Source organism: Serinus canaria, chromosome 9 (genome assembly GCF_022539315.1).
Source record: "Serinus canaria isolate serCan28SL12 chromosome 9, serCan2020, whole genome shotgun sequence".
Classification (NCBI taxonomy): domain Eukaryota; kingdom Metazoa; phylum Chordata; class Aves; order Passeriformes; family Fringillidae; genus Serinus; species Serinus canaria.
This window is the reverse complement of record NC_066323.1, coordinates 75,714-99,735: the sequence shown is the minus strand read 5'-3', so window position 1 is coordinate 99,735 and position 24,022 is coordinate 75,714. Positions and strand designations below refer to the sequence as shown.

Sequence of the window (24,022 nt, the reverse complement as noted above, 5' to 3'; positions counted from 1 at the left end):
GGCTCATTTAACTGAATCAGGTGTTTGTTCCTCAAAAAGGGTTCAACAACAGCTCTGGGTCAGGTACAGCAGCACAGGTGGAGCCTTAGCCTTGGGTCAGGGCTGGCCATTCTCAGCCAGGGAGCTGAGGGGGTCCCTGCCCATCTGGGCCCAGCTCAGCCCCTCCTGCCCTCCCAAGGGGGATCACCTCCTGATTGCTCCATTACAGCTCTGAGATAAACAAGATGTGGGCATGACTCTTGTTTTTTGCCTCAGCCACCCTCAGGCCTCACAGCGTTCAAGGAACACAGTCCAAATTCAGGTCAGTAAAGACAGATTAATCTGAAATACCCGACTTTACCAGCTATCAGCCTGAAGGCATTACTGTAAGGTCCTGGGTAAGAACCTCTGAATGTAGCTTGGTGAAATGTGGCACATTAGAGTGAATATTTCACCACAAGTACATCTGAATGATGGGCTGGCAACAGAATTGCTGGCAAAGCCAGCGTGGTAGCATTGCTGCTGGCAATGGCATTTTTCAAGTGAAAACCCAAATGTGACATGCTCCTTATTTCAAAGGAATGAGGCTCAGTTTTGGAATTTAGCTGTTCATATTGTCTTTGAAAACAAGCAAGTTAGTTTCTATTCTTGGGAGAAAAAGAAGTTCCAATGGGTATCAGTGCATTCTTAGACTATTTGTAATTAGGAGGGTGGTCCTTAAAGATAGCCAGAAACTTCAGGTGTATCTCAGGCTGTCTGCCCTGTACAAATACACACCTGAAAAAAAAGAAGTGAACTGTGAAAGCAAAATTGTCTATGTACATCTACACCAGCAAAAGAATTCTCAGATGAAAAGAGTTTGTATCTAGAATCTCAGGATACCTGAATTTTGCAAGAGTATTTATTCATACCTAAATACATTAGAAGTAGTTGAGGGACTTTAATACCATTTAATGCCATTTCTTTGTGGTGTCTGTCCCTGTCCTGCCCTGCTATGGGAGGGAAGAAGGAGAAAATGTGCATGCACATATGAATACACACAAAATTCCTCGCAGCTGTGTGATACAGTGTCTTTGTGTGTAAAAATACAGTTTTGAAAAAAAATATCTGCAAGTTTAAATGGGGTGTGGAATGAGAGAAAGTGGAAAAGAAAGTCCTCAATGAAATAATGCATAATTACCATGCAATTTTAGGATTTTCGCCTGTATTCTTGCATAATGGTTATATGTTTTTCTGGTACACACAATTACTTAAAGAACTGAAAGAATTTTGCAATATATAGAATTCCTATGTATAGAATGATTAGGCTAGGGTTTAGGCTTGAAACTCCAGCACAAATGCATGCAGCACCAATAGATTCCTGTAGCCTTAATGCACAGCATTACTACTCACTATTTATATTGTCATGTAAAAAATGGCCAGCTGGATTATTTTGTTGTCTGGTGCATAAGACAGTGTTTTGAGAGATTTGTCAGTTACATTGTGAAGAAGTGATTGGTTTAGGTTGCATTCACATCGTCTGGCAGAGAAGTCACACAGAGTAAACACGACTTCTCGGTCACAGGCTTGGAATCAGTTCATGAATAATGCCAGCAATGGAAAAGCCGTGCTTGCAACACTTGGCAAGATGCTTGAAAAACTGGCTTACAGGTTTGCTTAATTCTTAGTATAAAATAGTTGTTTCCTGTTCCAGTGGCCAGAAAAATAACCACAGGGAGCTTTGCAGAGCTCAGTATAAAAACAAAGTCATGAAGCAGACTGCTGTACTGCAGAACAAATGCTGCTTCAGTCATCATTTCTCGAGTTAGCTTCTTCTAATCAGAACACGTTATAATGGAAATGGCATCAAATTTGACTATAAAATAAGATGCTTGCCACTAATTTTGGCCTTTGCTTTTAAGAAAATATATCAGCCAATTATATGATCTTTGAGTACTGTACTAAAAAAATCAGTCATGGGGATTGGATGTGCATGATTTTAATGCAGCTGTTTTCTCTGCTCTCTGTGGCATCGTGTCAATGACATGAGTCTGGAAAGGCAGGTTTGCTACTAATTCTGATTAGAGGAAGACCTGAAAAAAGTATCCATGGTGGTGAAAGAGTAAATAGGGAATATGAGAAGATCAAGAATGAGGACTTCAAAATGAAGCCTCTCAGGAAAAGAGGAGAGTCACAGCAGAGAACAGGTAGAAGAATGGTGCAATTGTGTGAGTGCCACCCTGCCCATTTCCTTGTGTGATCTCATGTTAAGTGATAGTATGGAATTATTTACAGCATGCCATCCAAACAGCTCTCATGAGAGGATGAGAGAAGCCTCATGTGTGAAGAGCCTGAAACAGCTCACAAGGAAAATATGTTGGGATGTCATTGCTTCTAAAAATAGCCTTCCTGCTTTTGATAGAGACCCCTTTTTTATTTGTTTTGTGGTGATTTTTTGTGGGGTTTTTTTTTTTTTTTTTTGGTGTTTTTTTTTTTTTTTTTTTTTTTTTTTTGTTTTTTTTTTTTGTTCTCTGGCTGCAACTTTGCTATTGAGTAAAGCATTAGGTCATTCTTGAGTTACTTTTCTGGTGACTCACAGGGGCATAAGACTGAAGTCTTGGGTTGTGCTGCAAGTGCTCAAACTGCCCTGGCTCTGTGTTCCTGGGATAGTGTTCAGATGCACAGGGGTTGGGGAATGATGACATTGGCTATGGGAAAGCTGTCTGACTTTGGCTTTGCGCAGTGCAAACAGCAGGCATTTCAAAACAACAGCCAGACCTTTTGTCCTGCACGAGAAGTCACGTCTACATTGGTCAGGCTTGTAGCTGTGCAAGCTCAGATGTAAGCACAGAATGAAACAATTGGAGAAATAGCAGGATTTAATTTGCAAAGCACTGGAGCCACATAATGCTGTGGGAAAGAGTAATTGATTAAAAGTGTGAAAATAAATCTGACTTAAAGTTTCTAACCAGTGCTATTTGGGCTTCTGTAGTGTCTGCAAGACGGCCCAGACTCAGCCTGCTGCTCCAAGTCAGTAAATCATTGTATTGTATAAGGCAAAGTGTGGTCTTCTGTACCGAGACTGGGCATATTTATCTTCTTACAACCCCCTTCCCCATGCTGCAGTAAGGTTGGAAAACCTTGCTTCTGTCACAAATTATGTTGCAGTTTGTGTTGTGGGAGGAGGACATTTTTGAGCAGTCACTAGGAAATGAGAACTTTGGAGTTCCTTCCTGAGTCTGACTCCTAGATATATTTCATTTGGAAGATCACAAAGGAGGATCTTTTAAAAGAAGGGAAATGACTACATAAAGACGTGTTTAACGCAGGACAGTGAGTTTACACAGTGATATTCATCTTTTGTTCTGCTAACTGTTAAGCATTTCTGTTCCTGGAATCACACCCCAGTCCCTGGTTCCTGTGAATATGAAATGCTGAATCAAGCTGGGGAGGTCAAAACATTTCTTATATTGAAGGTGTTGTAAACTTTTGTTACGTTAGAAGAGCAAAACTTCCAGAGTTCTTGAGAGATGGCTTTGGAGACATGTGGAAGCTGTTTGAGTTGCCTGCTGGTACCTCTTGCACTTTGGAGTATTGTTGTGAACATCCTCCTGTACTTTCCAAACGGGAAAGCTCCGCATCCTGCTGGTTACCAGCTCCCCAACCATGAGTGGTATTTTGAAGGCATCTGTTTCTCAGGTGTGATGGTAAGTGCTCAATCTATGGATTTTTAATGAATTGCATTCTATTGCAAATAATATTGGATTACTCTTCAGTAATGTAACTGCTTTAGCAAAAGAACATATGGCTTACTTCAACAAAAACCACTGCAGGCAGAAAACTCAATCAAACTGAAAAAAAAAGCTAGTATACTGAATGACAAATTATGTATGTTATTAAGTGCAAATGATATTACAGGGTGTGTTGGGGTTTCTTTTCGGCTGCCTTTTTGTTTATATGTAATTTATGCTTGTATTTTGGAGGCAAACAGTATGTTGATTTATTCACCTGTGGACGTTGAATTAGAGCTCTTTTACTCAAATGAAAAAAAAAAAGAGCTTCTCATAATGGTTCAAATGTTTTTAAGAGCTGTAAGCAGTCCACTATTTAGAAGACTGAATAGAATTCACAATGCATAAGGTACTCCTGTTGTCAGACTAAATTTAGAGAATTGTCTCATTGTGATTAGCATAGTAGGATTTTCCCTGTTACATTTGTAATATGCTCATCTGCCGTAATAAACGACCGTGGAGTTGCCAGCTGTTCATGCTCTTTACCATGTCCATAAAGAGCTGTAACCTCAGGAATAGAAAGCAGTTCTGTGATCAAAGTGAATTGCACACAGCCAGTACTTATATGGGTTTATATGAAGGTGCTGAACTGTTATTAAAACATTAGACAATCTTTTGAAATTGTGTATTCTCTTTAAGCAGAAGAAAAACCTTCAGTTCTAGCAGAAGAAAAAACTACCAGACAGACAATTCAAACAGAAAAACAGTTGCAAATGGATTAAAAACATTAACTGCAACAATGGCACTGATATTTTGAAGAATTTTTAGCCTTAAGATTATTAACAATTTATTAAAAATGCATGCATCATTCTGTTACAAACCAGTCAGCAGCATATGATAGTGCTGTGATTCAGGAATATTCTCTTCTCATACTTCCCTTTTCAAACCTATGCATCTCTGAATGGTTCTGGAGCCCAGACCCTATTCATCAAAGTAATTCTAGGATCAGGCTTAAATAATCCGATAATCTGAATAAATCAGTATGGATACTTGACAAATGAAAGTCCAGGTGAATGTAATCAAAAGTTTGTGTTATTGACTTTTTCTAGTTGGTAAGGAAGGCAGAACTCTGATTTGTGTGCCTGTGTCAGCAAGAAGGTGTTGAACTGATGCGCTTGTATCAATAAAATATCCTTCATTTCACTGGCATTGATTCTTTTGTTTGTGACCTTGGTTTTATAGTTTCAGCTTCACTGGTGTAGCTGTGCCCAAGGTCACAGCACTTTACTGTGATGGTAGAGGCTGTACTCTTTGTCTTTCAAGTACAAGACACAAGAGCACCAGCAGTCCACTAAAACCACTCCTGTTCCATGTATGCCTTGAGTAACTGTGCTGTCCTATGGATCAGCTTTAAAATATCAAGACAGCAGAAGAGATGCAGTCCCTGCCTTCCAAAGGGGAAGGAGGCTTTGGCTTAGTATCTCTAGTTATCCCACTGACCTTATGATGCTCTCTTACAGATCCTTCTTTTGGCAGCAATTCTAATAACACTGGAGTGCAGTGCGTTCCATCGGTGCTGCCAGAGTGAGAGCTGTAACAAAACCTACAGGGTGAGGCTGTGTTTTATTTCTGTGCATCACATTAGTATTTGTTTCCAAGGCCTTCCTGCTCCGGCACATCCTGCTGCCCTCTCCACTGCTCTGTTTTCATTTCCTTTCACAGAGGATTCTAAATTGGGGTGCAAGGTCACTGAAAGTGTAGCTTCTTTCATCTGAAGCATAAGCAGGATGAAAGAAAATTAGACACACACTTCCCCCAAATCCTTGTAAAATAAAATGAGAACATAGAATGAGGCACACCAGCTAAATAGCTTCATCCCTTTGCCTGTATTATTTGGAAGGGTTTTTTTTCAGAAAGTACTCAACACACTCTATCTGGGATGCAGACATATTTAATACACAACTACATTCATCTGGTATTTTGTGAAACAACTTTACAAAAATGCAAGTTTAAAAACTCACCCAAATAATATATAACTTATAGTTGTAGAACTGTCTTAATCTCTGTCTTAATCTTTATTTTCTATGTGTATTCTTACTATTCTTTACCTGGTATTTTTCTTTCTGAGTTTTGAAGACTGGGAAAACCAAATGTGAAAATCAGCCCCAAGGAAGTAGCTAGACAGGCTGAATGATCATATTTGCTGTTGACACTATCGCCACAAGGTAATACTTCTCTCTCTCTCTTTACTTCAGAGTTTTATTTCTATTGTGCTAGCCCTGCTTGGAATTGCTTTCTCGGGATACAGTTGCATCATTTCTACCCTGCATTTGATTCAAGGCCCTTTCTGCAATTCATCAAGTGGATGGAATTATATCTTCAAAGACACTGCTGGGGGGTAAGAAACATTGGTGTAACTCTTCTGGAAGAAATTGTTTGCCAACTCAGTAGTCAGAAACATTCTTCTTACTTCAGTCTGGTGTTTCTCTAATAGGTACCTCACAGATTACCCTGCCTGGACTAAGTGCACAGAACCTGCTAACATAGTGGAGTGGAATATTATTTTACTCTCGATTTTGATAGCACTCAGTGGATTGCAGTTGATCATCTGCATTCTCAAAGTAGCCGCTGAGTTGAAACGAACACTCTGTGGGACCTATTCTGTTTTTGTGCAGGTAATAAAACATCTGAGGTTTATTTATTCAGCATCTCCTTGTCACTGTAGCTTCAGCAATTTCTCTCAGTTGGGGACCTACCCTCTTCTCTATGCTACGGCGTATTGTTTCCAGAGAATATGTACTGATCATACATTTGTTTGTTTTGATTCATCCACTAATTTCTTGTGGTATACAGAGGCTGGTGGCTGCTCTCTCTGACCTTTAAGACTAGGACTGAGAAGAAACAAAAGTAGTCAGGAAATTAACACAGATGCCAAGCCCATTACTGATACATCAGCAGAAGCTGCTGAACACCTTTGTTCTAACATTCAGTTTTACAGACATTCTTACTATGTGTGGCTTTCACAGCAATGATGAGAAAGAAAAGCACTTTTTTTTTTTTTTACTTGCAGGCTGGGATTCTCTGAAAATGGCAAGGAAATTGTTGCTGCTTCTCCCCCATCCCCAGAAAAAGAGAGAAATGGCCTCTCCATAATCCATATTGGTAGATCTGAGTGCTACAGAAAAAAAAGATACCCTTGTCTTAAATCTCTGCCCGTCAAACTTCTCTGTTTTGGATGAAGTATATTTGAACTGTTTGGCATCTACATTTTTCTTCACCTGTCCTGTTGCGCCTGGCAGGGACACTTTATTTTTTTACCCTCCAACTTGTTGTGACAGTAGGGATATTTTAATATAATGGAACTGCTTTTGTATTGAAATCACCTTATTGTTTTTTCTTAATAAGCTGCTGTAGAACTGCTTTTGTACTCCCTTGTCATTGCTCAGACCATATGAGTATTTGCTGTTTCAAAAGGGCCTGGTGCAAAGCCTAGTACATCAAGAGGGGTTGTTAGTGCACTGAGTGAAGCCATGATTTCTAGATGAATGAATTTTAGTTACAGACAGACCATGATGGCAGTCATGGGAGGAGGTGGGCAGAACATACCCTCCTCCTTCCGTCTTAGAAGTTCATAACTGCAAAAAGCAATTACTGAAAAAAGTCTACCAAGTCTTTCTGTGGTAAAAAAGGCACCTGGGCCTGATTGACATATTAGGCACACAGGTCTGAACACAGCTGTGCTAATTGGTACATATTAATAGCTGCACTGGGTTTCTTTTCACTTTACACTTGGAGGCAATTTTTTTTCTTTTAGTCAAGTATGGTGTGACTTGAGGGAACATATGAGGGAACCTTGTGAGCCCCCAGTGCTAACTTATTAATATTCTTCCAAGTATCCTGACCTTGCTACAATGAAAGGCTAACACGCTTTACAATAATGATCCAATGGAAAAGAATAATCTGTTTTAAATTAGCAGCTAAAAGCTATTTATACTTTCTCAGAGAACTATTTTTTCATTCTCAGTGAAAATTCAGGGATTCACAATGAAGTGGACACCTGGCTCATTTGCAGTTGCATGGGCAGCATTTGGCTGTATTTAGCACTCATGTTTGGTTTGGGGTTTTTTTTTAATTTTTCCTTCTGAACACTAAGAGGAAAGAGAAATATGTACTTCAGACTTGCAGTAATGCAGGTATGCCTATTACATCAGAACTAGTGCAACTCAGGTACATTGTCATCAAATACTAAACTCTGTTAGAAATGCAAACCATACAATAAGTGTACAATAAGCTTGTGTACAATAAGCTTAATTACAATAAGCTTTGGGTAAATTATTTTGAAAAAGTTAGAATATATCAGTCATTTCGTTCTGTTTCAAGAAAATATTGAGTTTTTGCCTTCATATTCCTTTGTCAGGTGGTTCTGAATAGCTGATTTCTTCCTGTAAGATTTCAAGAATGCATCTAAAATTTTAATTACTTAGTTTCTTTTAAGTTGCAAGAAGTACAAAGTAATTAATAATATTTTAGAATGAGGCTAGTCTTTGGGAGATGGTTCAAAGTGGCATGGGATATCGGGGTGCATGATAAAATGAGGACTGTGTCATTGCACACTTGTTTTTCTCTAGGCTTAAATATGTGACATATAATTTATCTTAACTTATAATTCTGCATTTTTATGGATTTGTGGATTTTTTTTGTAGAATGAAGAAAAAGAAAGAAAACTTAAAAATCAATCTGTGCTCCTACCAAACATCTCAGGGAATCTTGCTGATTTCTTGCCTACAAACTCTGGATCTGTCTTTATCATTTTTTATGTGATTGTGCCTGGTGAATTTACATTTCCATTACATCTCTAATTTTGTAATTTGCATTACATCTCTTAATTTTGGGGCTTGAATTAAATAAAGAGACATGTAATGTAGTTCTTGTTTGGCTTCCTGATCCTGACACCCTTTTAACCCACAATCCAGAATCTGGCATCTCCATTACCGTAGCCAGCTTCAACTGCTTCTTGGTGGTTCTGCTTTTGAAGATGCAGTTTATTGATTTTGTTTATTGACATTGTTAAGAATACTAAAGGCTAACAGTGGGCTGTATTGCCAAATTTAACAGCTAGTTTCACACAGGCCTTTTGGATGTAAGGCAAAGTTAACCTTGATCTAATCAATTTAAGTCCTGATTCAATTCTAAGTATTTTGTCTTTAAAAAGTGGCACTATGAGCTGTGTCTGGTAGCAAAACCAAGATTCCTGCAAGAATTTTAATTAACTGGCTCAAAATCTAGACATAACCAAGGATGCTGATAGTGGTGTTGGAGGCAATGTGACCGTCCAGCTGCAGAGCACAGACCTCACTCAACAGCAGGGAGAAGTGGCCCTCGGGGCAGGACAAGGCTTGCAACACATTGGAATGTGGAGAAACCCTTCTTTGCACAAGAGTTCCTGGACAGAAGGTGCTGAAATCCCCACGTAAAACACCCCAGGCACAGGAGGAAGAAAGCTGCGGATATGAGTTTATGATCTCCTGGCAGAGAGGAATTCAAGCATTATTTGTCCCCCACAGCCAGTGCATTTTCCCAGAGTATCAGGATTCTGTGTCTGGGACAGTAATGCCATTCATTTAAAAGACTGCAGGTGGAAATCACAGGAGACATTCAGTTTTGTAGTAAAATACTGTGGAGCCCTCTCCACACCTTTGCATTTTAGGGTACATTAATATTTGTGTAGGTAGAAGTGACTTGCAAAACTAGAATTTTCTGATTGTTCCCATTATGGAAAGAGGGTTTTCCACATAGAGCAGCAGAGGACAAATGAAGCTGCACCAGCTCTTTAAATGGTGTTTAACTGAAGAGGTTTGCAGGCAGCCAGAGCAGCAGCATGGGCAGCAGGCAACAGACACACATCATTCAAATGCCAGAATTGTGAAATGGTGGGGGCTTGATTCAGCCTTGCTGTGCAATCTTATGAATTAGATATAGATATATAATATATAGATATAGATAGATATAGCTATAGCTATAGATATATAGATATAGATATAGATATAGATATAGATATGATATATATATCATATGAATATCGTATGAAGATGAATATATATGTGACCTATTGTCAGAATATTCCATTTGAGGGTTTATTTATTTTTTTATTTCAAGGAATATTTTTGAAGTAAAATATTTGCTTCATCTTTTCGGTGCAATTTTGAGGATTTCAAAAACAGAGTATTTCAGCATCCTCAATATGAGAAATGAGGTACTATGGTTTATAACAATTAAGGAGAATTAATGACACCAAACTGCAGGCCCATAATTTAACCAACTAAATAGGGTCTTTTTGTTTAGGTCCTGAGAGAAGTTCCTGCTTTTCAGACACCTTCTGAAGATAATACAGACTTCAGAAGCTGAAGTACTTTTGAGTTCCTTAAGAAAAAGGTAAGAGGAGTGTGTTCAGGCATACTTTTAGATAGTCTGAAAGTTGGGGGGAGGTGGGATTAAAAGCAGGAGTGGAAAATATTGCCTGTCAGAAGTTTTTGTTATATTTTTACATAAAAAACCAATTCAGTTCTTTTGCAAATCAAGGAAGAGCAATTTAGAATATTCAGGAGTGTAAGGCAAAGTGAAGCGTATATTTTTACCCTCAAATAAATGTGGAGATTTCAAGGGTATTGCTGGTGTTGTTTTTTCTCTTCCTTAATCAAATTGAAATCTGAACAAAAAAAATATCAAAAATCTACATACTCATGAGCAACTCATTTATGAAGGAATGACTTTGAATTAAAGTATTTTAATAGGAGGTAAAGGTTTTCTCGTTTTTACCTCACTTAATTTACAAATGGGGTATGTGGAACCCCAATAGGCTGATCTTTACCCTGCTCTACTTATCTTCATCTGTGGCAAAGGAAAAAATCCCTACAGAAATAATTTAGATCATGTGACATCAACCTGTGAAACTCCAGAGTTTCATCATAGATTCGGGCAGATTTCAAAATCTCCGCTTTGGCTTTGTCATTTAGGGAGAAGTAGAATCCTTCATTTAATCCAGATGTGTAGAAATATTAAGAGATTAAATATTTTGACATTGACTGAAAGGAATAGTGATTAAAATTTGTGAACAAGACTTAGATTTTTGTCATTAAAGGAAAATTGCTATATTTTAGTTATATTCTGAATCTCAGTCTTCTATCCAAAAAAAATCATATTTTTTCTGCCCAGTATTAAAATAGCTCCAAAGGATATCCTGCTTATTACAGATAATTTTAAGTTGCCATAAAATGGAATATTGTAATTTTAGTTTAGAATTAGTGTAATTGTGTCAGTGCTCAGAGCACAGATGACATTTTTTAAGAATTCCCAAGTCTGTAAATCCATTTAAATCTGCTTTAAATTCAGGGACAAGATTTGCACTCTACGACAATCTGAATGCTCTTTTGTGTGATTGTAGGTTGGCAGAAATAGAAAAAATTTCTTTGCTTTTCTGAACTGATGAAGTTACCAGAATCCTTTGTTTGCCCTTGACACACACAGACATTGTGCAATTGCTTTTATTGTTCCCACAAAAGCAAACAGCAGCAGGGAGGGGGAGGTAAGGATGTGGGGAGTAGGAGAGATAGGAACATATAAAAGGAAATTGCATGTGCCCATCCTGTGTTTTTATTTCATGTTTTCCACAAGGTCCATGAATGCAAAATGAAGCCATTCCTCCTAATCTGCTTGCTGGTTTCTTGCTGTTGCCACGCTGGGGCAGTGAACCGGGAGTACTTTATTGGCATTACAGAGACTGTCTGGAACTATGCACCGGGCAAGGCCAGTGCCATCTCTGGGCAGCTTTTTGCAGAAGAAGAGTAAGTAAAGCAGTATGGAGTTCTATTTTACAGCTTCATCTGGGTTAGACACCAGGGCTGTACTGAAAACCTGGTAAAGGCAGTGGAATGAGTCAGAGGATTTTCTGTCAAACATATATGGGAATTTTGATTTTTTTCCTGGCTTGCTTGAGAATTGCATTCCAATGTTCTGCTGATTCAAAACATTGGAATATGCAGTAGTGTGAATTTGTTGTAATGAAATATTTACTAAACAGAGAGTAGAAGAAGCCCCTGAATGTCTAATGGTGTTTAATTTTGAATGTCTAAGGTGTTAGTGCTGAAGAGATGATTTTTGTTTTTAAAAGCAGAATTGACAAATTTAAAAACAAATTACAAATTTAAAACTTTCCTACTGAGCACAGGTTTTCTTTTTAGTTATTCACTGTCAGCAGGGATGGTTTTCACTGGTGCAGAAGCAGAGCTGGGTGCTTCCACCCACAGTGGAGGAGTTGAGCTGCTCGATACAAGGCACAGAGGGTCCTGTGTAGAGTGAGAGCAGTGAGTAGGCTGAAGATATGTAGGGTGAGGAGGGGAGAAGGCTTCTGGAGGTCTGAATAATCAATAAAGAAAATCCAGATATAAAAGGCATCAGAAAAATATTTGAGAGAGTAAAACTGTTCCTTTCTTCTCTTTTTTCAGTGCCTTTAAAATTATATAGGACTGTATCAAAGCAAAAATGATGAGAGAAATCAGAAATTAGAAAATCAGAAATCTCAAAAATGAAGTTCTCATTTAGTCTTTGGGTGTGGGATTACAAGATTTCCTGTGGTTTGTTTACTTCACTGAGAGACTCAGCCTAACCTCAATGAGGTGTGAGATGAAGCAGTTAGCTTTTTATTTTTTCCACTCACAAACTTTGTGAGGTGTGAGACACTGCCAGGGATCCGGCAAGCCAGTAATTCTGACTGGGGGTGGAAGCAGGGTGTCCTGTCAGAACTGCAGAGCTGTGTTGTGATGCTGCAGGCCACTGCTGTTCCCTGCCCTTTCACTGCCTTCCCCTGCTCTGTGCTGCATGCTGCAGTAATTTCGGGTTTTCAGTGGTTGTATGCTTGCAGTGGAGCCAGTCCCTTGTACTGTACTTTTTAGTTTCAGTTTCTCTGATTCCCCTTCTCCTCCTGGACACTTTTTGAGGGTGTGCTTGTGTAGAGACTGATGTTTATAGGGGCAGGGGAAAACACAGTGCAGAAGGAATATTCTACAACTACATGGTAGCTGTTTAAATGGTCCAAGAAGAGCTGTACCATACATGTCCGATTTAAGCAGCAGCTCAAGAGTCTCGTGCACTCAGAATTATAGTAACTGAGCCTTTTCTCTCCAAGTGGAGCTCTGGACTGGCATTTTAATTACACTTCAGACTTGCACTTGCCAAGGCACCTACAATTCCTTTCCCCTCTGCTCAAACAATACTCCACCTTGTAGAAAATGCTTTGCATTTTTGGGAGGTATTAACTTATTTCACCACAAGGCTTGCATGTAGTTGTGCACAGTGCTGCAGAAACCTGGTCTTTATTTGAGACTATTAATTAAAAACCACATGACAGATGCATTTGTGTATTTTCTTTACAGGCAGGCTGAAGTCTTTCTCAAAAGAGGACCACAGAGGATAGGAAACACTTACAAGAAGGCTGTCTACGTTCAGTACACTAATCATTTATATGATGTGGTAGTTGACAAACCTTCCTGGCTGGGTTTTTTAGGTCCTATAATTAAGGGAGAAGTTGGAGATTCCATTACTATTCACTTGAAAAACTTTGCTTCCAGAAACTACACGCTGCATCCGCATGGTGTAAGATACACAAAAGAAAATGAAGGTAAGCTTGATTCCATTCTGGACCAGAATTTACCAGAAGTTAATCATTCCTCTGAGTGCAAGTGGTACTCTTCCATCAGAGAGAAGACTGGTCAAGTAAAAAGAGATTTAAATTAGGACACAATCAATTTAAAATAGGAGCTAAGTTTGAAAATTTCTCAAGAGTAAAATACAAAGCCAAAAGTGGAATTTTTGAAGGAGGCAATTTTAGTTCAACATTTTACCTGAAATAAGAATATTTGTGTTTCAACCAAAATAAGGGTATAAAGGTATATAAGAGATTCAGGTATGGAGGATATATAAAAATTTGGTGCTGTAAGGAAGACATTGTTAACAATAATAACGTACTGCTCCAGATTCTTATCACTAAATTTATGTATATGGTATATAAGAATGGTACATATATATGGTACACAAGAATTTCTTAAAGTGGGTAACAGATACAGCTTAGTAATTTGTTTTCATTGCAGCTAGTATGTGTCTTGATAGAGACAGACTCTGTTGGATCAAAACAATGTATTATGTAGCAGTACATACACTTTTCAGAATTTTTTCTGTTGCTATCATTCCAGCAACACCTATATTCCTTCAGGGCATATGCAATTTTTTAGAACAGTTTCCAGGATTAATATTTAACAAATGTTTTACAAATATTTGAATTATTATCTTTTTACAAGAAGCACATGGTCCCCTCCAAATAAATTAAGGACTAACTTTAATGGGCCATTAGTCAAAGTACTCCTATGGACTTCAAAAGCCAATGAAAAGATTCCTAAAGAGAAAGAAAACATCTACTTATCTGATTTAAAAGTCGTGGGTTTTTAACCTGTATTCAGATGTTCAGTCCATTTTGCTGCAGCACGTAATCAACTTTCAGCATGGCAGGGGCAATCCTGACACGGTATTGTGAATGTGTTGTGCTGATGCTGGCTGTGTGGAATTCTTCAGGTGCTTTTTATCCTGACACCACCAGAGATTTGCAGAAGCGAGATGATGCTGTGGAGCCTGGAGGCCAGTACTCGTACACGTGGGATGTGACAGAAGATCAAGGCCCAGCTAAAGCAGATGCTGACTGCATAACCAGGGCTTACCACTCCCACATAGATGCTCCAAGAGATGTTGCCTCAGGGCTTGTTGGGCCTTTAATAATTTGCAGGAAAGGTAAGCAATAAATAAATAAGTGAATAAATGAATACATATGCAAGGTGATTGATAATTATCATTGATAAATATCAATGAAATAACTTCCTGGAAGAGGAGAAGATTACAATTGATTTTGAAATAACAGATTTTTGTCCTCTCACTCAGCTGCCTTCAGTAATGTAGGAAGTAGTCTGATTTTGTGTTTGAGAGTGAATATAATTTGCAGATTACTTTGTTCACAAATCCGTATGAGTGAGACGTGCCATGCTAGCAATGTGCAAGGAATTGTAAATACTAATATAAGAAAGAGATTAACATGCAATATTTATTCTCAGTAATTTTATAGAATCTATCAAAAAGGCTTTTTTGTTTCTTAAGTGTGTCTATAAGTTTATGTATACAGTCATGCTCAAGGAAAGTGTCAAAACATGAAGTAAACAGGGTCCAGCCCCACTGAGACTAGAGTTAAAACTGACAAAAAATATTAATGTTAGTTACCAAGATTTTGAATATACCCCTTTGTTTTTCAGATACAATGAATAGGGACACTGATCAACACTTTGATGCTGAATTTATCCTTATGTTTTCTGTGGTGGATGAAAATCTCAGCTGGTACTTAGAGGACAATATCAGAACATACTGTTTTGAGCCTTCCAAAGTGAACAAAGATGATGAGGACTTCCAGGAAAGCAATAAAATGCACTGTGAGAGAACATTATATCAATGTTTCTTGTCACTGATCTCATGAAGTAATATTTTTCTGTCTTGTCTCTTTTAAAGATGAATTGTAGAATTTTTTTTTTTTTTTTTTGAATCGGGGATATTTCTTAGAGGATTCAGACAGATTCTTTTAAATAAAAATTTTAAAATGTAAAAGAGATGCCAAGTATTGTGCAATCAAATCTTTGCAGTTGTGATATAAAATTCTTAGGGGCCATGAAGCTCTTCATAGTGTAATTTTCTCAGGCATTCTAAACAGAGTTGTGTTTTTTTGTTCTGTTTCTTAGTCCTGAGCTCTGTACTATAATTTCATAGTTTAGAAAAACAGTTCTTACTGTTAGTGTAAACAAATCAGATATCTCTGGCTCTGGCATGTATTCCAGAATCATAGCTATGTAGAGGAACTATGTGTCCGATACTGGCAGTGATTTCCAAAGGTGTGGAGCTTTCTTTTGAAGCTCTTTCTATTTTGAAGAATAGAGCAATGGTTGTATGATACCTGCATTTGAAGAAAACATCCTAGGGTCTGTGAAATTAACTGTAATAAATAACAAATTTATTTTAGCAATCAATGGATACATGTATGGATACCTCCCAAACCTCACAATGTGCGTGGAAGATAAGATAAAATGGCATCTTTTTGGCATGGGTAATGAAGCTGATATCCATTCAGCCTACTTTCATGGACAGACTTTAATAGAAAGACATCATCGGGTTGACACCATCAGCCTCTTCCCAGCCACGTTCATTGATGCTGTCATGGTCCCAAGGAGCCCTGGGGAGTGGCTGCTCAGCTGCCAAGTGAATGACCACATCAAAGGTACAGTTCAAGTTTCAGTCATCAGATTTTTTTTAGCTTCAGTTAAGAGTTTACTGAGTCACTTTTGCAGGGCTCTTGACCTGGTGATATGCCAAGCAATATTCTCCTCTAGGTAAAAAAACTCTCAGAGTAATTGAAATGCCTACAAGTGCATTAGATGGGTTTGAGCCTGCAGCCACAGGAATCAAGGGATTCTTTTCTCTAATGGACATCATCATCAGCTGACAGCAATTAGCCCAGCTGCATTTTTGCAAGCTTCACCTTTGGGCAAAAAACCAGCATGATGTTTGCCTCCTGCTGGAGATAACCAACCACCATTTTCTGTTTGCCAACAAAAATGTTGGGGCTCATTCCATCTTTGACAAGGGGCACAGAACAGGCAGGCTAACTTGGCTGCTGACAGATACAAGTTCTGGAGAGTGCATTCATGAATAACCAGAGATGATCTTTTCTCTTCCCTGTATTATCCTGTATTTTCAGTTTTAATAGCCATATTAAATACTTAGAAGTTAATTCCAGGCTTTTGAATGATCTATATTCCTGTAAGTGAGAGAAGTGATATTTTACAGAAGTGGGAAAGAACACAGAACTGAAAATCATTCTCCAAGATTTGAAAACTCCAAAATAAAAAGTGAGTAATCTACAGATTCAATTACACAGAGGTTCCAAGCTTTATCAGATCACGCAATATCCTGATATGGCTGTGGCATTCTGGCCAAGACTTAAACCCTAAAAATTGGCCTGATTTATAGCTGTAAAAGAGCTCTCTTCACTATATTATTTGTGCCTCCAGCAAGCAGATTTGCTAACTGCTTCCCTTAGGATGCAGACTTGGGAGTTCCACAAGTAAGTTGTTGATTACATTTAGATAGAGGATGGTCAGTCTGAACACCTTGGCTGAATGGCTCATGGACAGCGCTGTGTCCACTCTACCCTAATCTTCTTTGCCATGCCAGAGCAAGAATGCATCCATTAACAAGCAGAATGCCCTTTACCACTCCTGTCTGCCTGCTGTGGATACCAGGGCTGTGCTTCTACATCCTAGCTCAGCTGACACACCTTCTTTTATAGCATTTATCTTCCACTTTGTGATATCCATCAATGGTGTGGGAATTGTCCAGGGAACAGAAGAGCTGTTGGATGCTGGGAAAGAGAAAACAAAATGCAGTTCCTTCTCCCTAGGTTTCTCTACCTCTTTTTTTCTCAGGTGGTATGCAGGCCCTTTTTAAAGTAGAAGATTGCAAGAAATCCACACCCAGTCACAGTGAGAGTACAAAGATAAGACAGTACTTCCTTGCTGCTGAAGAGATCATCTGGAATTATGGCCCATCTGCAGTGAACCATTTTACAGGACAAGAATTAATTGTTGACAGGTAAATGCCACTAATTAAAGAAGTTTTATTTTCCAAGAAGAATTTATTTAAGCATGCTTAATAAGGTAAGCCATATGGTAGAACTGTCTTTCAAGCATAATTGCTCATTGTCCTCATCTGTGCTTAAATATTAGTGCTAGAATAAATATCAGACCACATTAGGTCATTTGTTTTCCTTGTAACCTTACCTTAAATTTTTCTGCTATGTTAGTCATTTCATTGGGAATAATTATTATGTCATACATAGGCTGTGACCCCTGATTATTCAAGATGGTTGATTATTCTGAGTAAGGGAACTAAACAGGAGATCATGACCACTGCTTCAGATGATGAAACTCATGCTAATGGCATCTCATGCAGGAAACAGATTGCATGAGATAGCTTTGCCCTTTATGCTGTGTTTACATACTTACGACCTGGATACGCTGAATGATTGATTCCTCAAGTTTTTCACCTGCTTGCTCTTCCACAAGCAATGAGGCACAGTTCAATGTTTGAACAGTGCTTGGAAAACACTGAAAGGTCCTTTCTTAAAGAGTAGAAGGGTTAACTGAATCTTCTAACTTTGTATATAGATGGTACATATTCTTGCTGTTTATATCTGTTCCTGTTGAATATTTGTAACTTTTAATTAAAAGAAGAGCAAATTCAAGATTATGAAATGTTGACTAGAAATCATCGTTATTGAGTCTCTAAGCATACTGGCTTTGTAAGGGCAGCTCAGCACAGTGGCTTTTTCTTAAGGAGAAGTTAGTGAAGGATAATGGATTCCTGCACATCTTCTATGTCACTGCATATAAGTGTGTGACCATACCACTGAAAAGAAGCCCAAAAGACAAACTCAGCATGCCATAGCTCTGAAAACAGGGTTGAGGTCCGACTGCTTTTTTACAACTGAGAACTTCGCAATTTCTTTTACACAGTGAATCTCACATCTTTTTTGAACAAAGTGAGACAAGAATTGGTGGCTCCTACAAAAAAGCAATTTACAAAGAATACACAGACGGTTCTTTCACTGAACATAAAAAAAGGCTTGCAGAGGAAGCACACCTTGGACTCCTAGGTAAGAGAGTCTAAAATTTTTTTGTGTCAAAGATTTATGAGAGTAAACAATCACTTCCACTGGTCAGTGAGCACTGCCCCCACCTCCAAGGAGAAGCCCTTGGCTCTCCCCGCCTCCAGCAGTCGCCAGTGCCTGTGGTTTCCCCCAAGGTGTAAAGAAGCTCTAGAATGCAACACTGTCATGGTACCCAGCTTCCCTGTAGGAGCATGCCGTGGTCTCCAAAGATCAGGCGCTTAATTACAAGGCCAGGCTAGGCAGATCTAGTTCTATTGATAACCTTGCTGCTTCTGGCATGGGTTGGTGCTAATGCCTGTAATTCGCTTTCCAAAGGGAGGGAACTGTCCTGAAAGTCACTGGGCCTCCACGTGAACTGAACAGTTGCTGCTGGGCTGCTGTGTGATTCAGGTCCTGTGCCAGGGACCTGGTCTGCGGCCACAGAGGCCCAGGGGCATTCCTTGTGCAAGGGAAAAAGCAGGCAGCCACTGAATGCCATAAATTCAGGGTGACCGTTTGATAGAAATATCCCATAATTGGGCCGTGTACACTTTTCCAGGACCGGTGATCAGGGCTGAAGTGGGTGAGCGCATCAGGGTGACGTTCCGGAACAACGCCAGCCGCCCGTTCAGCATCCAGCCCCACGGCGTGAGCCACGGCAGGAGCGGCGCCGGGGCACGCTTTGGCACCGGTGAGGGGCTCAGACCTGGGCACTGTCTCACCTGCCCAGTGCTACAGGGGAGAAAAGAAAGAATGTGCACTTGGTGTAATTCCCAATGCTGATTTCTTTAATAGGTACCGAATCTCCAGCCTCTCATGTGAGTCCCGGCACCACATTCACATACGAATGGGACGTGCCAGAAGATGTGGGTCCCACAGAGCAGGACCCAGACTGTTTAACCTGGCTTTATTACTCAGCTGTGGATGCAGTCAGAGACACCAGTTCTGGCCTTGTGGGTCCTCTCCTCGTGTGCAGGAAGGGAGCTCTGCTTTCCTCTGGGAAACAGGTCAGTCAAAGAAGAAAAATGGAAACATTTGCATTGTCGCCGCTGAATCTGCTTTCTCTTCTCAGACTGCACCACCTCCGCTCCACATTACAGTTTCACTGATGTCCTAAGGGGAATTAACAACATGAAGAAAGTGGGGTTGGTTTTCAATCTGGCTCCAGATAGAAAACCACTATGCTATGTGAAAACACCATTGTCATGAGCAGCTGCTGGCATTCAAGTCTCAGCTATGATGAGAATCTCTAGGAAAATGTAGAGATTTTAAAGATCAAATACAAACTCACTTCCAGAGGGAGCCCCTGCTGATAGAACGAACATTAGCAGTAGATACTTAGTTACCAGATACAGCAATTACAGAGCTTTGAGATGATCAGAACGAAGTATCAATGTATGCATTTACTCTATCTTGTGACTTGTACTCATTAATTATTACAACATAGGATTTTTTCCCCTGACAATTTCTGTTCATTCATTTCTATTTTCCCTTCTACTATTTCTTCTCAACAGAAAAATGTGAACATGGAGTTCTTTCTACTTGCTACAGTATTTGATGAGAATCTGAGCTGGTATTTGGATGATAATATTTTGATGTTTACACTAAGTCCTGATAAAATTAACAAAGATGATGAAGACTTCCAAGAGTCTAACAAAATGCACTGTAAGAAAATTATAAGTTAGTGAAATAATTATTTCTGCAATAAGGTTTTTACTTCAGTGATTTCATGTTTAAGGCAGGAAAGCTGTATAGTGCAGAGACATTTCATTCCTTTCCAGTGGAAAAAAAACCCCAAATATTTCTGTGCAATTCAGTTTCAACCAAATGTGGTAGTTCAAAGTATAATGCCAGCTGTTCAAGGTGTTGTGTGGCAGTTGGGGATTTAGCATGATTATGTACCACTGTGAGCAGATAGAAGGAGGAATTAGGTCTTCAGCCTGTATGCAGCACTATGAGTGTAACCAGCCAGCAAGACAAAACTGACCCCTGCTTTGCAGATGGCTCAGTTGAAAGGAGGTTTTCACAGAGTTACAGAGAAATTGAGGGTGAATGGGACCTCTGGAGATCATCTGGTCCAACACCCTGCTCAAGGAGGGCCACCCAGAGCCACTTGCCCAGGACCATGTCCTTATGACTTTTGAATACCTTCAAGGATGGAGACTCCACCGTCTCTCTGGGCAGCCTCTGCCAGTGCTTGGGCAGCTTCACAGTGTTTCCTGATGTTTGGAGGGAATCACACCCTGTGTCACTTGGTGTTTGCTAGTGTCAGCAGGACTTCTGTCCCTGTCACTGGGTACCACTGGGAAGAGCCTGGCTCCATCCTCTTGGCACTCTCCCTCAAGGTGTTTGTCGAGGTGGGTGAGATCCCCCAAGCTGCCCCTTCTTCTGGCTGAAGAAGCTCCCTCAGCCTTTCCCTGTAGGAAGAGATGGTTTCTTTTCCCTTCATCATCCTTGTGGCCCCTTGTTGCCCTCTCTCCAGTGTGTTCATGTCTTCCATACAGGGGAGTCCAGGACACAGCACAGCCCTGCAGGTGTGGCCTCAGCAGCACTGAGCAGAGGGCAGGGATCCCCTCGCTCCATCTGTCAGTTGGGCTTTGCCTCAGAATGAAGAGCTTCATTAAAGAAGCTCTTTGCTTCTTTAATAGGGCAGAACTGAGTTTCACACTGGTTGTGTTTTAGCACTGCAGAAATGTTTTTCAAGTTTCATGTGAAAAAGACGTTTTTACCCTCAGGCCCTAACCCTGCCAGTAAGTCCTAATCTTTAAGCATATTTTTTTTATAAATTTTGAAAAAATTTCCCCTCAGGGCCATTCCTGTTTACAGACTCTTGGCACTGAGCATTCAGTGGTACCTGAGAAGCCCAGGATTTGAAAGTTTTGCAAAGGACTATCTAGAAAGGGTTAGTAACTCAAACTTAAAAACCCTTCTGATTGCCTCCACTGTACAGCTGGAGGGTGTTGCAGGGTACAAAACAGGATCCTTTATGCATCCTGTATACGTGACAAGTAGAAAGCAGGGAAATTTCCAGTTGGCCAAGGTAGCAATATGTGCTGTGGACATTGAAAAGGGAAACAGCTGGAAATTAAACACTGGGGTTTTTAAGTTGTTCTGCTTGAACTGATTCTTTAGTTTTGTTGATGTGATAAACTATTTTATCATTGATATTTCTGTCAGTCTAAGTCATGACATTACATCTGAAGTGTTTATTAATTAATGTCTATTGCAGAATTAAGCAATATATTAATCAAGGTGGCTTTTGCTTTCTCAAATCTTCTATAGCCATTAATGGTTATATGTATGGAAATCAGCCTGGTCTTGAGATGTGTAAAGGAAGTGTGGTTTCCTGGCATTTGATGGGCTTGGGTTCAGAAGTTGATGTCCATGGGATATACTTCTCAGAAAACACATTTGTAACTAAAGGAACAAGAAGGGATACAGCAAATCTGTTTCCACATACAGTTCTTACAGCTATTATGAAGCCTGATTCTGAAGGTAAAGGTCTTATTTAAAAATCCTGTTACTAATGCAGAAACTGTTACCTATGAATGCTTTGTGCATAGAGACAAGCTTTAGGTAGCTGGTCTATTGATCCTGGTGCTAAACCTGTGTACAGCTATGTTTGAAGGGCAGCAAAATGTAAGGACATATGTTCTTAATGCTAAATCCTTGATTTTCCTAGCCCCTTTGTATGCAGAATTTTATTACTACAAGTAGCCATACTTCACAAAGATTTTGGACCTTATATGAGCAATAATCTGTGTCTCGGTCTCCTCAAGACTTTGTTTCTTATATGACCCCTAGGAGTTTTTGAAGTGTCCTGCCTGACAGCAGACCACTACACTGGGGGTATGAAACAGAACTACAAAGTGAAAAAATGCCACTGGTGGAATGTAGATTTACCTATGTATTGGCATGAAAAGATTTACTACATTGCTGCAGTGGAAGTTGAATGGGACTATTCTCCGAACAGGACGTGGGAATTTGAGCGGCACCAATACCATGAGGAAAGGTACTTTGGGATATACACAGGGGGAAAAATGCAAAAAAAGCAAAGAAGCAACTCACTTCTCCTCTGAAACTTTTCCTTTTCCAGACATTTCTAGACACATTTTCTTTTCACAAATATATTTTGGGGTCACTTGGATTTCCCCTTCCCCAGCAGTGCTGCCATGTAACTGACCCAGACAGCATAATGCTTGAGAAATCACACAGATCTTCTGTGGGACAGGTGTAGATTTTAATGGATCCTGGATAATGGATGTGCATTTGTTATTTACTGACGTTGGTAGTCCTTGACATGGAAAGCTTAAAATGTTCATTGTCATTTTATCTATTATGACTATGTTCTGATAAACAAGGTCTCTGTCTCATGTTTATTTGTAGTCTGAGTAAGGTTCTTTTTGACCCCTCTCAATTTCATGACCTTACACAAGATACGTTCATGATTGAATTCACTTACAATGAAGCTTGTTGTCTTGGTGTTTTATTTCCAGTATTTGAATGTTAATGAGAGAGAACTGATTGGATAAACTAATTCATGCCAATTAGCAGAAAAGGCTAAACAAGAATGATGAATTTCTGTGTTCCACCTGAATAATTTGAGTAGCAGATTATAACTGTATTTTGTTATTCACTTAATTGTATTTTCCTCTTTTTTCCTCAGTTCATAGTACATTTCCTTGCCCTGTATACCAGTGGACTCTGACATAATTCTAAGCACAAGTAATATGGACTATGCTGTTACCAGACTTTTTCCTCCCTATTACGTCCAGTCCCCACGCGCTTCAGCTTTACAAGTTTTAGGCTTCATTTCAGACGTACACTGAAGTTGCCAAAGGCTGTTTTTCAGTGTGCAAATTGCTGTGTGTCTTCTTGCAATTTGCAGCATTTGCCAGGCCAAGCACTCAGCACTTTTTCAAGTACCATAGACTTGATCTATTTATAGTGGGGGTTTTAACCTTCTAAAGGGGAACCTCCCAGCTTAACAAGAATGTTTTCATGTTGAAGATACTAGCAGTTTATGAGATTACTCTTTCAGTTTATGAGATTATTACTTCTTTTGAGCCAGATTCTTGCTTGATAGTTAATTGACAGACCTACAAAAGATGTCCTAAACTACATGAAGGAATGCATTTCTTCTTTTGGCAGCCCTGGCAATCCATTTTTAAATAAAGATGACAAATTCATTGGCTCAAAGTACAAAAAGGTAGTATACCGCGAGTACACCGATCAGACATTCAGTACTCCCAAAAACAGAGCAAAGGAGCAGCAGCACCTGGAAATTCAAGGTAAAGTCATCATGTTCAGTTTTGAAAATGCAAAAAATGCAGTCACAGAAATCAAAAGATACTATTTGAATTATATGAGAACAGCTCTACTGACAAAAAATTGCCTCAATCTAAATGGAAAACCTTGGAACTGCTAATTTACTGTAGTGCTTTCCCTACAAGATAAATTGCTTGCTCTACAAGGGAAAAAAAACCTTTTGGTTTGCTGCTTGGTCAGAGATTGTAAGTCAGCATAAAACTGGGCAGCAACATCCAAA

At 39.4% G+C, this 24,022-nt stretch overlaps 2 protein-coding genes across 5 annotated transcripts in view; both read left to right on the top strand.

Moving 5' to 3' along the window:
• The first annotated feature begins 3,187 nt into the window (after positions 1–3,187).
• Positions 3,188–8,613, top strand: TM4SF18 (transmembrane 4 L six family member 18). Of its 2 annotated transcripts, XM_009088965.4 has the most exons (5): positions 3,203–3,665; positions 5,210–5,299; positions 5,945–6,087; positions 6,184–6,364; positions 6,760–8,613. In XM_009088965.4, exons 1-5 carry the CDS (start codon positions 3,489–3,491, stop codon positions 6,772–6,774), a joined length of 606 nt encoding a protein of 201 aa, XP_009087213.1. In that variant the 5' UTR covers positions 3,203–3,488; the 3' UTR covers positions 6,775–8,613. The 2 variants fall into 2 exon arrangements, with proteins under 2 accessions (XP_050834117.1, XP_009087213.1); XM_050978160.1 differs by lacking the exon at positions 5,210–5,299 and having other exon boundaries at positions 3,188–3,665.
• A 2,675-nt stretch (positions 8,614–11,288) lies between these two features.
• CP (ceruloplasmin) overlaps positions 11,289–24,022 on the top strand; it is a 25,728-nt gene continuing 12,994 nt past the window's right edge. Inside the window, exons 1-13 of one of the 3 annotated variants that reach the window (XM_050977800.1) lie at positions 11,289–11,530; positions 13,118–13,362; positions 14,310–14,522; positions 15,035–15,208; positions 15,790–16,044; positions 17,252–17,417; positions 18,341–18,480; positions 19,034–19,165; positions 19,270–19,481; positions 19,989–20,139; positions 21,757–21,969; positions 22,279–22,486; positions 23,626–23,765. In XM_050977800.1, the coding sequence (XP_050833757.1) occupies positions 11,376–11,530; positions 13,118–13,362; positions 14,310–14,522; positions 15,035–15,208; positions 15,790–16,044; positions 17,252–17,417; positions 18,341–18,480; positions 19,034–19,165; positions 19,270–19,481; positions 19,989–20,139; positions 21,757–21,969; positions 22,279–22,486; positions 23,626–23,765 (2,404 nt within the window). In that variant the 5' untranslated portion in view covers positions 11,289–11,375. The remainder of the gene's footprint in view (positions 11,531–13,117; positions 13,363–14,309; positions 14,523–15,034; positions 15,209–15,789; positions 16,045–17,251; positions 17,418–18,340; positions 18,481–19,033; positions 19,166–19,269; positions 19,482–19,988; positions 20,140–21,756; positions 21,970–22,278; positions 22,487–23,625; positions 23,766–24,022) is intronic. The other 2 variants (XR_007778205.1, XM_009088964.4) reach the window with 2 other exon arrangements.